Raw genomic sequence first — 14,424 nt, 5'->3', positions numbered from 1 at the left:
GTCACCGGACCGTTCAGCCTCTTGTGCTAATGCATTGATTAGAAATTGATTGTGGATGCACTTGCCAACACTTTGAGCCTCCAGCTACGGCGAGTGAGGGAATAAGAAGCCGACGAGTAAAACGATGGGCTCTTGTGAAATGGATGTTAAAGTTAAGCTCAGCGTGTAACTCATTAGAAGATCTTTGAGGAGATCTTATTTTTGCCCATAGCACCCTCCCAACCATACTCTCACTCTCTCTCTCTCCTCCCTCTCTGACATCTCCTGCCGCTCTCTCTCTCCAACTAACTCTCTCTCTCTCTCACACACACACACACACACTCCCCCTCGCTCAGCCAGCCGGTGCTGCAGTGGATCAGACGCAGAGCTCTGGCGCGCTCGCTTTTCCGCGGCACAAATCGCTTCATCTGTTTGATTACGGCAGCGCTAACCGGGGCGGGTGGTGGTGGTGGTGGGGAGGGAGAGAGAGAGAGAGAGAGAGAGAGAGAGAGAGAGAGAGAGAGATCCGCCGCTTCAACAGCCAGTTCACACTTCTTGACGCGATCCGCGCGGCTTTCCGCATCCGTGCTCACTTTGCGTTAAAAAAAAAGGAAATTCATGACTGGTCGACTGAGGCGCGTTTGGTGGGGGGTTTAAATTCGTGGAATTGTGTTGTAACGAGTTCGGGACGGAGGGTTGACTTGGAAGTTGACGGGGGCAGCACCGCGTCCTCACGTGATCGCGGCGAGTCGAGGCTGACTGAACTGTGGTTGACTCGTCCCGAAAATATCCGGCATCTCATGTATAATCAACGACGTTTTATGCCACACTATGCGCTGATTGGATTATTTACCTGATTCGTGTAACACTTAGTTTATGGTTTTTCACGCATTTATTGCAAAAAACAACAACAAACCAAAACAAAACAATGTAGAGTCCTGATCTTCAGCCAGCTGGACACGTGCTGAGTTCAGTTCATTTTCAACCCTAAATAACGCTTCTGTCGGCTTGACCCCGCTGCAGCACCGGGGCCAGCTCGCCCCGGTTCAACTCACCTTGAACCATGCCGGTGAACTGTAGAAGTCCCCCGCGGGTGACTCGCGGAGCAGCCCGCGGTCAGGCGACTCTCCTCCGGTTGTCTCTCATCTTCATTCTCCTCCTCTGGCCACGGCCGTCCGCAGGCAAGAAGAAGCTGTACATCGGAGCTCTGTTCCCCATGAGCGGAGGCTGGCCGGGGGGTCAGGCGTGCATGCCCTCCGCTCAGATGGCCCTGGACCTGGTGAACAACAGGAGCGACATCCTGCCCGACTACGAGCTGGAGCTCATCCACTACGACAGCATGGTGAGTGCATGTGGGGGGAGAGGCAGAGGCGGCGCACTCAATTGATGTAGTGGCGTCAATCGGAGACGGATCTGATGGTCTGATGCCTCTCAATTAGGACCAACTGCTAGGTTCAAGTGTGCTGTGCTCAAGTTTGATGGTTTATATTACAAGCGGTTTTATTCCCAGAACCTTTGGGGGAGTGTTTAATCCCACCAGTCGTGCTAACTTTGAAATACGCCTGTATTGTATCGTCACTATCGATTTGTTTTTACTCCTGATGCACGATAATATCGGCACATCATCGGTTTTACCAGATTTTGTCTGATGCATAGGGAGTACTTCCATGAAAAATTATTTGCTTAGCATTTATTTTACTTAAAACATGACAATGAACAAAACAGAAGGCTAGAGGAAGGAAACAACGTTGCAAATCTGATTTGCAATCCTCTACAGGAGAATTTAACCATGTTTGTTCTGCCCTCTCATCGCAGCATCATGGCTGTAGGCAGATATTGGTAATTTTGTTTTAGGATGGTCTCATGAGCAAACTTCTTCCCTGCTCAATAAATGTGTTCTGTTTAATGAAAACAAACAACAAAAGAGTGGGAAACAGTGTGGTAATCATGTGATTCGGGGGTTTTCCCTAATTGTTTTGTAAATAAAGTAAAACGACTTATTCTGTTCACATTTTTTGTGGTATATACAACATATGAGTGTCATGTAAATGTGTTTTTATATAGATATCTATAAATATCTGCATATCAGATGTTAGATTTCAGCCAAAAATCAAAGGTGCATCTCTAATTTTACGGATCTTCTAGAGTCACAGGAAGTGAATTCTCGTAACAGGTGGCAGATGTACAGTTGTGCTAAATGAAGAACCACACCTCCTGCTTGCTGCTCATCAATCATTAATCACGGTGGTATTTTAAAATGTCAGCTTTATCATCTGCTAAATATCCAGTACCCCCCCCCCCACACACACACTGATTTCCTTTCCGCTTGCTGCCCCAGTTTGCAACAATCAAAAAGCAAATATATTCCATCATCTCTCCGTCTTTGTACGAGCACGTTCATTGTTATTCAGATGCCTTTGCCTCTAATAGAAGCAACACGTGAAAAGATTTAGTGGCGACCCGCGCCGCCTCCTCTCTTGGGGGTCGTTATCAATCGTACTGCAGGACAGATGCCTGGAGCCTGGCAGGGCCACCAAACGGTTAACTGTGGAGTCTGGTTAGAAATTTTGCTACGAGCTTTATTCTGATTGGTGTACACGGCTCTGCATTGGAATCCTGTTAAACAGAATAGCAGCAAGAAGGAGTGTGTGTGTGCGTGTGTGCTTGTGTGAGAGAGAGAGAGAGAGAGAGAGAGAGTTGGCATGGCAACACAGTTACTCTTTGAGCGCAGAAACAAATAAGGTTTCAAAATATGTGTGCGAACTCACATGGTGGAGGTATGCAGAGCTGATAGTTGCATTCACATTCCGTTAGCACACACCTTTGCAATGCTAAGCAGATCAAATATATATACGTGTGTGTGTGTGTGTGTGTGTGTATGTGTGCGTGTGCGTCCTCTGATTACAAGTGTAGTGAAGCAGGCAGCCGCAGATGTAGCTGCCATAAACATAAAGATAAAGCAATTCCATGAACAGATTTCAAAGGGATTGGAAAACATCACTCGTCGTGTTTCAGGAATCGCTGGCGCCTCCAGCTCGAGAAATGGATGCAGATCCTTTGAATAGAACAGCACAAAGAGGCTGGTATAACATTGTCTGAGCGACGCTGGTTAATTCCTTGAATTAAGTCAAGAGGGGAATGTGTTGCTCCTGCTCTGGGTACAGTGTTTTTAAAATGAGGTTTTTACCGTCTAATTGCAAAGGGGTTTTTTTTGTTGTTTTTTTTCACCTGGCTGGAATAGTAATGAGGATCTTTTCCTCTGAACTGAAGAAAAGCAATTATATGAAAAAGGATTAATTGGCTATAATATTTCCATCCAGATATTCCGACTCACTCCACATTCTTGTTTGCTTAAAGAGCAAATATCCATCTTGTGAGCACAACTCTTTGTTTAACTGTGAGATTAAGACAAGGGCGTAACTCCTCCTTTGTTTGCTCGCATCTCAAGATCAAGAGTGTAATTATGCAGCCATGTCCTGAATTTGTTCTCATGAAGGGGAATTTTTATTGCGTCTTAAAAGTTTAACGCCAATGTTGACTACAAGAAATGCGTTTAAGTTTGACTTTGATTTGGCTGGTGCCACACGCACGAGTTTGTGACCATTAGGGTTGGGAGTATCAAGCGATGTCCTCAGCTTGTTCAACATCATACAATATTCATGAACCTCAACACTTAATCCCAGCCTGTCCTTTTAATGGATGCAGATACCCCGTGGTAGCAGAACGGCTCGTTTCCTCGGCTATTCTGGCGACAGCATCAGACTATTTACAGCCCTCTGAGATCGACACACAAAACACACACGGACAGACACGTGCGCACACACATTCTACACACGGGCTGTTGCCATGGATATATCAAAGACGGGACTGCAAACTTTGATCAATTATTAACTGTGATGGAGTGAGACAGTGGAGATACAGAGAAATGGTGAAACAAGGTGCTTACCTCACTTCGGCTCTTTATTTTAATTGGCAACCGTGACACAATTTTCCCTCCACTCTGGCGTAACCGGTATTCATCACCGGCCCTCATGCGTGTCCACTGGCGTGCACAGCTTGAGTGGGATGCCAAAGGAAATGTTGAGGAAATTAGGAGATGCTGCTGGGGATGATTTGAGATTCAATAGGCTCTCCCTCCAGGCTCTTATCATATCCCTTCTTCAACCTCATTTCATATTATGCAGTGTGGGGTGTAATTAAATAGCGTATCATGACAAGCCAGCGTCATCTCCACTTTAGCCTCGAGAACCTTCTTTTCCTCACCAAAGTTCTGGGTTTTGACTGCTACACGTTGACACATATATTGGCTCAGGGAATTTCTTGCACCAAGGGCAGCGACATGCATGCGTGTTTGCACTTTTATGGCTGTCACATATGCGTGTCGAAGCGTACAGCATCACCGGCTGTCAATCTGGCCACTCTCATGAGCCAAGGAGGGCCGGGAATGAAGGTGGAAATGGTGATGACCCTGGAGAGTTGTAGCGAAGGGAGACCTCCAAGAATAGCAGAAATACCTCAGACCTTATCGCACACCTGCCAATACCCCTGTCCTCTCTCTCTTTATATCTATCTATCTATATCTATATCTATCTATATATGTGTGTGTGTGTATACATATATATATATATATATATATATATATATATATATATATATATAATGAATTTATATCTATAGGGGTGATGGTTCATCTCTTATTGCACATTCTCTTCAACCAAAGCTTTCAATTCCAATACGATGCCATTCGGCGATTGTGTTCAAGAAAAGACCCCCGTCATTTTTACAGTCTGTTAACCTTTGTACATTAAGATTAAGGCGGAATGAGCATGAGCTAATTAAATGGAAGAGTAAAACAAGTGAATTCATTCTTCTGAGATTAAGCTGTTTCCTTTACTCCTCATTCTGCTGTAGCTTTACCGAGGGTTTAATGAAAGCATTTAAGCTTTTTTGTTTTGTTTTGTTTTGTACACTTTACATTCAGAGAGCTGAAGGGCACTTATTTTAAGACAGGATGATTAACATGTTTTTGCATACCTGTCTTTATTTGTACCTGGTAATTAGGCTTAAGTAAGACGATACACTTTGTGCAATAAAGTTTCTAATGCGGAGCAGTGTTGGGGGTAGGCTGGGTTCTGGAGCTGTTGTCTGGCAAGGTAAAATAATATGGTAAATGGACTCAATTTTACATAGCGCTTTTTTACCTTAGCAGCACTCAAGCACTTTACAGTGTCGTCTCATTCCCCCATTCACACTCACGGTGAAGGCTGCCATGCAAGGCGCCAACCTACTCATCAGGAGCAATTATGGGTCCAGTATCTTGCTCAAGGACACTTCAACATGGTCACCGGGGTCGAGGATCGAACCAGCAACCCTTCGGTTGCTAGACGGCCACTCTACCCCTGAGCCATGCCGCCCACATATATCATCATCAGTCAGAAACAGAATATGTATGATTCTGACTGAACAAAGCGCAATATTGTATAATATTTGACTTGGATACTGAAATGCATATTGTGTTTGGTGATTAATTTATGAAAATAAACTGGTTTAAGCAGCAATGCTGGGTTATAATGATGGATTGATTAAATATTTCAAAGATAATCAGCTTCTGATGATTTAACACCAAAGCGCTCCTTCTCAGCATGCAGCCAAACCACAGCCACAGTGACAGAGAACACAAACAACCTTCGCGAATGTCTAAAAAGATTCGTGCATCAGTCTGCTTCCCTCTCACACTGAGATGGCTCCATGTCATCGCAGCGATTAGCTTTATAAGGAACAGATAACGTGGCTGCGGGTTTGTTTACTGGCTGCTTACTGGCTGATTTCACCTGAAAACACCTGAGTGCAGGAAATGAAATCAGCTGATTGTTTGAAGGGAAAATCTGCAGCCTTGCGGCGCTGTGTTAGATGCTTGTTCCTACATGACATCATTATTTTGAAGCTGCTTTCCCAATCAATTCTAATGCTATTTGCCTTGCGCTTTGGAAAGTGTCAGCTAGATAGAATAAGTAAGAAAATGTAGCATCATACTCTAATTAGTACAGTTAATCAAGTTTTGGAAGATAGTTTACTGACAAAAACTATGAGAATTCTTCTACAGATTTATTTTGTTGTTCCTCAGTGAGTCTAAACACATTAAAACCATCTTTCCTACATTTCCCCTGCTGCTTGTTTCGGTGATCAAGTGGCCACTATCATATCTAGTTAAACCCAACAGAGGTCCTTTCCTTTCTGCCCAAACTCTTAAATGTGAGAAATATTTAAAGGTGGCTACTTCCTGTTAGCCTGCCCAGCCTGTATTTGTGATGGTGTGTTCAGTCGATGGTTTGACCCTTAATGTTCTCAAAATGTTATTTTTCCTTTTGACCTTAATCGATAGGATGTAGTGGCTTTAGCAGATAAGAAGTGTGGGGATGTTTAAATGCATAATTTAGTGTTAGATAGCGCCAAAGGAGAGATGACAGCAAATGATCCAGACTTCAACTGAGGCGGCTCAGCATTGCCTGAGGGCAAACTGGTAGCCCGAGATACAATATTTTTAAGGTGTAAGTTGATTTCTAGTCTGAGATGTTAATACATACATAGCCAGTTTTTTTTTTTGTTTTTTTGATAGCCCTTTCCGTTTGTGAGGGTTTTACAAATGGCTGCCTCTTGTGGATTGGCTGAAAAGGTTTGTTGATTTTGTGATTGCTAACAAAATATACAAACTTTTTACTTCTATAAAAGTACTAAAATATCTAGCCTCTGAAGCTATTCCGCTGCAGCATCTAACTTTTTGGGCTTTGTTTGGCTGAGAGTGACAGCATCTCCATCAGCAGCAGATATCCGACTCTTGACCTTATTGTAATTAGGGCAGCAATAATCGATTAACAACATTTCGAACACACACATTCTTGTTTTCGTGCTACAGCGCAAAATCTGACTTGCAGTTCAAGTTAAAATCATTAGAAAACGCTGTTTTCATGGCCCTTCGATTATTGTCTTAATCAGGCTAATAGAATGTAGCTGTCCTTGCAAATGCATCAGTGAAAACCATGACATTTCATGGAGATTCTATGTTCTAGGTTATAAAAGAGCAGCCATACTATGCCCCTGTCTCGGTTTGGTATTTTTGGTTTGGTGTTATATTAACCAACATTGTCAGTTCTTTTAGAGTGCTTTTAAATGATCAACTCTTCCCATAACCAGAGTTCACCTGCTGAAGCAGCCTGAAATAAAAACACCCTCTTGGGTGAAGGATGCACAAACAAGCGGTGAATATAATTTCAGTGAGACCCCTTGTGATGCGTTAAGGGGCATCAGATGTGAATGGCTCATTGAATCACAAGACTGCAGAGCAAGTCAGTCGACAAGAAAATGACTGGGTTTTCTTCGTCAACGTTTTTTGTGTTCGAAGGCACATCAGAGACCCAAATATACAAGCACAAGCTCTGGAAAAGTAGGTTTTTCACATGGTCCCTTTAAAAAAAAAAAAAAAACAACAAAAAAAAAACTTTCCTGAATGTGGTCCAAGAAATAAAGGGGCCACAAACTTTAAGCAACAATCAGAGACATTTGTGTGAGACTGCTAAGAAGCAGAATTAGACTTCAGTACATCCTGACTCCTGCTGCGCTATGGCACCTCTGTAATTTCCCCCAATCCAGAGTTAACTGAGAACACATGAATCAATAACAAAGCCAGCCGTTCCGTACTTTCCTGGGTCCTGGGTGGTGATGACTACTTCAGACAAATCACAGGGCTGCTGCCAAGAGACGTTTCTGCCATTGAGACAAACACTCCAATCAGGAGCCATATTGGCCACCGCTGTCATTGACTGCACTGCAATTATTCGCGACACTCATCTGGAGAGTACTTATTTTTTCTGCACGTGTTTGTTTGTGAGAGGCTGTTTGAGGCCAGATCATTAGCCGTGTCAAGCCAGTTTATCTTTGACCCTGTTGAGCGGCGTAAAGCGACGGCCTGTCGGTAATCTGTCTGACAGACCATTGATGGATCATTCCAGCCACACTCTCACCACCCAGACATACTGTAAATTACTTTATTGGAGGGTTGAAATGACTTGTGATGGCTGCTGTTGTGGTTGTCAGGTTCATTTTGGTTTCTGCTCGTCTCTTACGTCTCTTACATCTTGATCAGTGGACAGTGTGTTGCATTGACGCACAGAAGTCCCACTTCACACCTCAGTTTGGAAATCCTGGTTCTGTAGTGCAAAAAAGCAAACAAAAAAAAAACCCAAATGCACAAATCTAGGTTTCTTTTCATTTATTTGAACAGGCAATAGTGCAGGTATCAGTTAGCTCCACCCAGTGTTGTTTAGGTAGCTGGTAATGCCTGTAACTCTGCGTCTGTGCAACGGGAAACACAAAATGTTCCCGCACAGCTGATCTCAAAGAAGCAGGCTTATTTCCATGCTCCTGTGTGCCATTTGCTGGGCGACCTGACAGAGTGGATGTGAAATGACAACATCTAAACATTGTGTTGTGTTGTGCTAGAATGTAATGTGTGTCAAACGTAGCGGCACCTTATAAATGCTAGCAGTGTTGGTAGTATTGTTTTTCGTGATAATCCTTGAACTCATCAGCTTGTCACAAAGTTCGGGCGTGAGTTTGCAGCTTTGGCAGGTTTTCCAGTCCAGTTTACAGCCCCACGTTTCATGTTGAAATGTTTAAATTATGTTTTTATAACCACAACAAAGTGTATTTGTGTCTAAAGCCAACCAGACCTTGACTATCTGGAAACATAAATGCTTCTTTTATTACAGTGACTGTAAGTTTGCAAAGCTGTTGTCAGAGAATTATATAAAACTCCGTTCTAAACTACAAAACAGCATCAACCGCCAGTTGCTAAAGCAGGCATTTATGCCCAGCCTGTCAAAAGCTTCCTGATGGCTTTCAATTTGCATTGTTACTGCGTCATGTAGTAATTATAGATGTTGTGCCAACACCATGGACAGGATGCGGTTATTTCATGTATTTGTTGTCATGTGACTAAGTCAGGTGCCGGTCAACTGGAGCTAAGCTTAGCATAGCATCTTGGTAACAGCTTAAGTTGTACTGTCGAGGCAGGCTTTGCTCTCTCCAGCTTCATCTGATTTGCATCTACTAGTTTGCTGTCTCATGCTACGTTTGTGGCCTTTACTTTACCTCCTCTGCTTTGGGCTTTTCATTTCTCTTACTTACGCTTCTTTCCCCTTCTTGTCTTTTCCCTTCACATTTGCATCGGCCATTTCGTTTATCTCTGTTACTTCTGTCTACTCTCCTCTGCTTTCTACTTTCTGTTAACAGTCGCCTCCATCTCCCACACTCCACTGCTTACTTAATTTTCTTTGGCATCTCTTCTGTTCCCCATCCATCTCCCTCACCATTATTTCTCTTATTTTCTTCCCTCCATCTGACTTCCTCGATTGATCACCTCAGTTCATTTCTCTTCCTTAAGAATGTTCCGCCCGTACGTCTGTTGCGTCTAACCAATAAACACTTCATCATCTTGTCCTTCCAGTGTGACCCAGGAGAAGCCACCAAGTTGCTGTACGACCTTCTCTACACGGAACCCATCAAGATCGTCCTCATGCCCGGCTGCAGCGGCGTCTCCACGCTGGTGGCTGAGGCGGCTCGCATGTGGAACCTCATAGTGGTGGGTTTGTGTCTCTCAACTTCTTTTTGACGGGTCAAGTCAAGTCAAGTCAATTTTATTTATATGGCGCCAAATCACAACAAAAGTTATCTCATGACACTTTACAGGTAGAGCAGGTCTAGTACCACACGCCTTCAATGAATCTACACCCAACAATTCTCCATCAGCAGCACATCCTGCAACAGCGGCGACAAAAACCTTTCTTTTAACAGACAGGAACGTCGAGCAGATCCAGGATCAGTGGGGACGACCTTCTGCTTTGACCAGTTTGGGGGAAAGAGAGCAGGAGAGCGGGGCAGAGACAAAGACAGACAATGGAGGAAGACAGATATGCAGAAGGAAAGAGTGGGACAGAGATAAAGAGAGAGAGAAAGGGAAGAGACTGATGGACAGACGGGGACGTGAGCAGGTGGAGCTACGGTTGGCAGCTTGAGCCTCTTCAGGTCTGTAGCCTCCTCCAGCAGCACCTGGGATCTGGGAAGCGGGGAGCCCGAAGGCTCCGGAGAAGAAGACGAGTTAGTCATACGTATGAGTATGATTTATGTATGACACATATAGGAGGACAGAGAGGGAAGTGAGGAGGAGAGAGAAGCCCAGTGCACCATGGGAGATCCCCCAGCAGCCTAAGCCTATAGCAGCATATCTAAGGGCCAGCCTAAGCAGCCCAACTATAAGCCTGATCAAAAAGGAGGTCACTTACACATGATTGCAGAACACACGTCTCACTCACCTCTTGTTGTAGCATGTGACGGTCTGTTGACAGAACACACATCCTTTTGACATGTTCTCATGTCAACGGTTAAAGTAGTAATTAAAGATAATATCAGCACACCTCGACAGATTGAAAATGCATTAAAACGACTGTGAAAGTTTAAAATAGTATAGTAATAACTATTACACAAATAGCAGGCTCCCTAATTTTGTGTATCCTGAAGCAGCCAGCAGCAAACATGTTGTTAGCAGCAATAGATGTGAAAAGTGCATGAAAAATTAGCAAAACCTCAGACTCCCCAAACACCATAAGTGTAAGTGGAGGAAAACACATATTCAAAACACATGAATACGCCGGAATGAATCCTCATTAATTCAGAGTTTCCAAACACAGCTTACCGACGTGAGAACTATGTTAGTGTAAAATGAATAGGCATGTCAAGATGGCGCTTTAGGGTGAACTCAGCCATGTCGACTCCCATGTTCAGCTGTAGTTGGTGGTGACAGCACAACAGAACAGCTGATGCAGGAGGACACCTCTGCTAGAACGAAAATAACCCTTCATATAAATGGGATGGTTGAAATATTAAGGGGAATCTAATAAAGTGACTGACTTTTCCTCAACGACCTCCTGTGGCAACAGTTTCTTCTCCTCAGGGAAAAAAAAAAGTCTTTCTTAAATAACCTTGATAACAGTTCAATTAAGTGAAACGCTGTAAACAAACCAAGTCCATTGTTTAGAGCCTCTCTCCTATAATTAGGACCACATATCTCAAAAAACATGTTCCCTCTCAAGTGGACATCGCATCCATTTTGCAGACAGTTTAATAACCTGTTCCTCCAGAACAAGAGCTAGACCTCAAACAAACCGTAGACCTCTGCTGCCTCTTGTTTCCCTCTTGTATACATTTGTTCTGGACTGCAAGAAGTGCTGATAAGAAACACTGACGCTGAGCGGTTCAACTCTGTTTGTGCTGGAAGGAAGTTGTTCCTCTGTTTCGTACTATAAACATTTCTCATTTAAGTAGAAACAAAAAAGAATACTCTCTAATTCTACTAAGGTCCCCAAACCAGTCTGCAGGTGTTTGATTTTTAACTGTCTTCACATAACACTTTTGCGTGATGGTGGCTCAGCGGCTAACACTGAGATTCTAGCTTGGAGTCACGGCCGTTCTTTCTGTGTGGAGTTTGCATGTTGTTCCTGTGCCTGCGTGGTTCTCCAGTTTCCCCTCATGTCAAAGACATGTACGTCAGCTTGATATTCCCTAAGCGAGACAGGAGCAGACAGGTCTTGCGTTGGTCTCCGACCACTGCAAGCAGCTGCTCACTCTGCCGTAGAGGATGGCTTAAATGCAGAGGAAAGGTAATAAAGCTTCTTCTTGAGGCACAAAAAGACCTTATCCGCAAGGCGTGTTGCCCGGCCTTGCTGGCCTTTGTCACTGCTTGAAAGTACATTTATTGCCGGTGAACATCACAAATCTCTAAATTAGCAAGCAATGCGGTGCTGCTTTTATTTTTCAAAGGGGATTTAGGCTTATTTTCTGCCTTCATGTAATTATTTTGTTTATCTCATTCGCTGTCTGCTCTTGTTCTTCCTCTCCATCACTTACTGAACGCTGCTTATTAGCTTCGTCCTGCAATTGAAGTTTCATCCAGAGATTAGTCATCGAGAACAATCAGTTCTAGTGGTTGGCGTCTCGTTTCTGGCCTTCCTCTTTTTGTCACCATTTCCTTTCCTCATCATTAAAAAACTCGCTACTACTTTTGACTCTTTGTCTTTCCTCTGTCTGCTGCTGCTGCTGCTGTTGCCTGGAGCTGGCCGACTCTGTTGCCACCACTTTCTCCTTCCTTGTTCCTTTCCATCTCTACCATCTTTCTCTGTCTCCCACTCTTCTCTTCAGACTCGCTCCTACAGTTCGAGCAGTCACCCCCCCACCCCCCACCCCACACACACACACACACACAAAAGGCATCTGTCTCTCTTTACTATACACCACCACTGGCACAACCTCCTCTCCGCCACACTCAATTATTTCTGTATGGGTTCTGCCTGCAGGAGCCTCCTTGCATGTCAAGCAGCCTCATCAGAGAGAAGCAAAAGCCCCCTCCGTTTCTGGACGCCGATCAAGAAACAGATCTTGATCGGCTCCTGTTGGCTCAGTGTTAATTTGATCCTCCATATCCTTTTCTAAAAACTATAAGCCAAAGAGGAGCATTGATCTTCTACTATACAGCTATGGGAGAACAGAGAAAAATTAAAATCAGGAGAAGGTTATTTGTGTGTGTGTGTGTTTTTATTTTTTTGGGAAGCCGTGATGTGGAACTCAGTTGCAGGGTACTGACACATAGGTCTATTTATGTCACAGCAGCTTTTTGCTTCATTTTAGTTTTGTCACTGTTTTCATGTATGGTGGAGGTTGATGTTGGTGTTGCCATGGTGAAAAGCTTGCAGCTTCATTTGGGGGATTTATAGGCTTTGACTTCTGTTAAATTGTTACATCCTAGCAGACACGCTGCTAATGAAACCTTGAAAAAGCCGTGACATTCCAAAAAGTCTCGATGCTGTGAAGATTCAACTAGTCGCTTCACATAAAAATGTATTATTTTAAAGCAAGTCTGTGGAATAAAATTGGTACAGAAAAATATTGTGAAGTATTATTTTATGGTTCTGTATCAATAGTCCAGCCCCTAGTATTGATAATGTATCACAATATTTGGCGCCTGTATCGAGTGACACAATAATTTTATTTTTCAATACGATGTTAGAGCAGCTACAGTTACTGCGTCCACTAACGGTGTACAAATTTGCAACTCTGCAAATATCATTCTAATAAATTGGAATGGAAATGTTGAATGAAATAGATTTGACTCAGTTTGTCCTTAGAGTAAACAATATAAAGAGGTGTGCATATTATTCGACTGCCAAGGTGGTGCCTAGCAAGTTGTATTTTCAACTCTTTTTTTTTTCTCATTTTGTAATTTTCATTGACTTCTCCTGAGTACTGAAATATGTATCACACTGTTTTGCAATATATTGGATCAAACCATGTCATGAGGTCCGTTCCAATATCCAGTCCTAATATAAATGTATAGATATGCCAAACGATGGTGTTTGGTTTTATTTGCCTCTCGTTCTGCACACGTCTGTTATTGAGCTCGCGCCTCTTCCAGTCGATGATGGAGCGAAGTCCATCGATAGAACTGCTGGTTCCTGTCACTGCTGCACCCAAATCAGCTGTCACTCCCCGTGTAGATTCCCCTGCTCGGTATTGATGCCTTCGTCTACCTGCCGACTCTCACAGGGGTTGTTATTGTTGGGAGTCTACATTGTACATGACATTTGACATCTATCATCAAGTCTCCTCTCAGTCATCATCCCAGGGCTGTGTAGTTATGGTGCTGAGATGGGAGACGGAGGGGAGGGAAGCGGTACGTATCTGTAATGGGTCCTTAAATGCCAGCTTCCTCATTTTAAATGAGACCTGTCGAGGATTTTTATCTCCCGTTGTCATTGTGAAACTAATTGTTTGAAGATGAGTGTTCTCCCAGTCTCTCTTGGCATTTCGCTCCCTTGCTGCCTTGGAGATGCATCTTAGCCGCCTGCTGTCCGCCACAAGGGGATTTTTTTAAAAATTTTATCTTTTTTTTTTTGTGTGTGGGAATTTTGCCCGAGAATTCAGATTATGTGGGGGGGATGAAAGAAACAGATTATTACTGGAACAACAACCAATGATAGATCTGAAATTTGGTCAGTTTGTAATAGTATTTGCTGCTAAAATATAACGGTAACACCTGGGAACATATTGTGTGGAGCATTTTTTTTAATTCGACTGACGCGAAAGTTTGTCACCACCTCATGAGCTCGAGTGAAGCAAAAAGCGGGGATGCGGAATAAAAATATGAAAACAGGAACAGGTTCTCCATCCTTTTGCTGGCTTTCCTCTCTGTTTGAATCATCAAAGAACACTTTGTACAAAGTAGGAACACGAGAGTGCTGATTTCAATGCATTTTGATTGAAGTCTGTTTACAACGGATAGCTAGAAGGACTTTTTCCCACACAAAAAGTGTGTGTGTTTGTTTTTTTTTTTTACCATTT

At 43.4% G+C, this 14,424-nt stretch overlaps 1 protein-coding gene across 1 annotated transcript in view; it reads left to right on the top strand.

The window, feature by feature from the left end:
- Window positions 1-14,424, top strand: part of gabbr1a (gamma-aminobutyric acid (GABA) B receptor, 1a) — a 71,449-nt gene that overhangs the window by 21,584 nt on the left and 35,441 nt on the right. The window contains exons 7-8 of the mRNA XM_086217883.1: window positions 1,161-1,321; window positions 9,482-9,616. Coding sequence (XP_086074009.1) covers window positions 1,161-1,321; window positions 9,482-9,616 — 296 coding nt within the window. The remainder of the gene's footprint in view (window positions 1-1,160; window positions 1,322-9,481; window positions 9,617-14,424) is intronic.

This window comes from Aulostomus chinensis, chromosome 11, assembly GCF_037954235.1.
Source record: "Aulostomus chinensis isolate RoL2024-O1b breed Wild chromosome 11, RoL_Achi_v1.0, whole genome shotgun sequence".
Classification (NCBI taxonomy): Eukaryota; Metazoa; Chordata; class Actinopteri; order Syngnathiformes; family Aulostomidae; genus Aulostomus; species Aulostomus chinensis.
The sequence above is the reverse complement of the archived record's forward strand: the minus strand, read 5'-3'. Positions and strand labels throughout refer to the sequence as shown.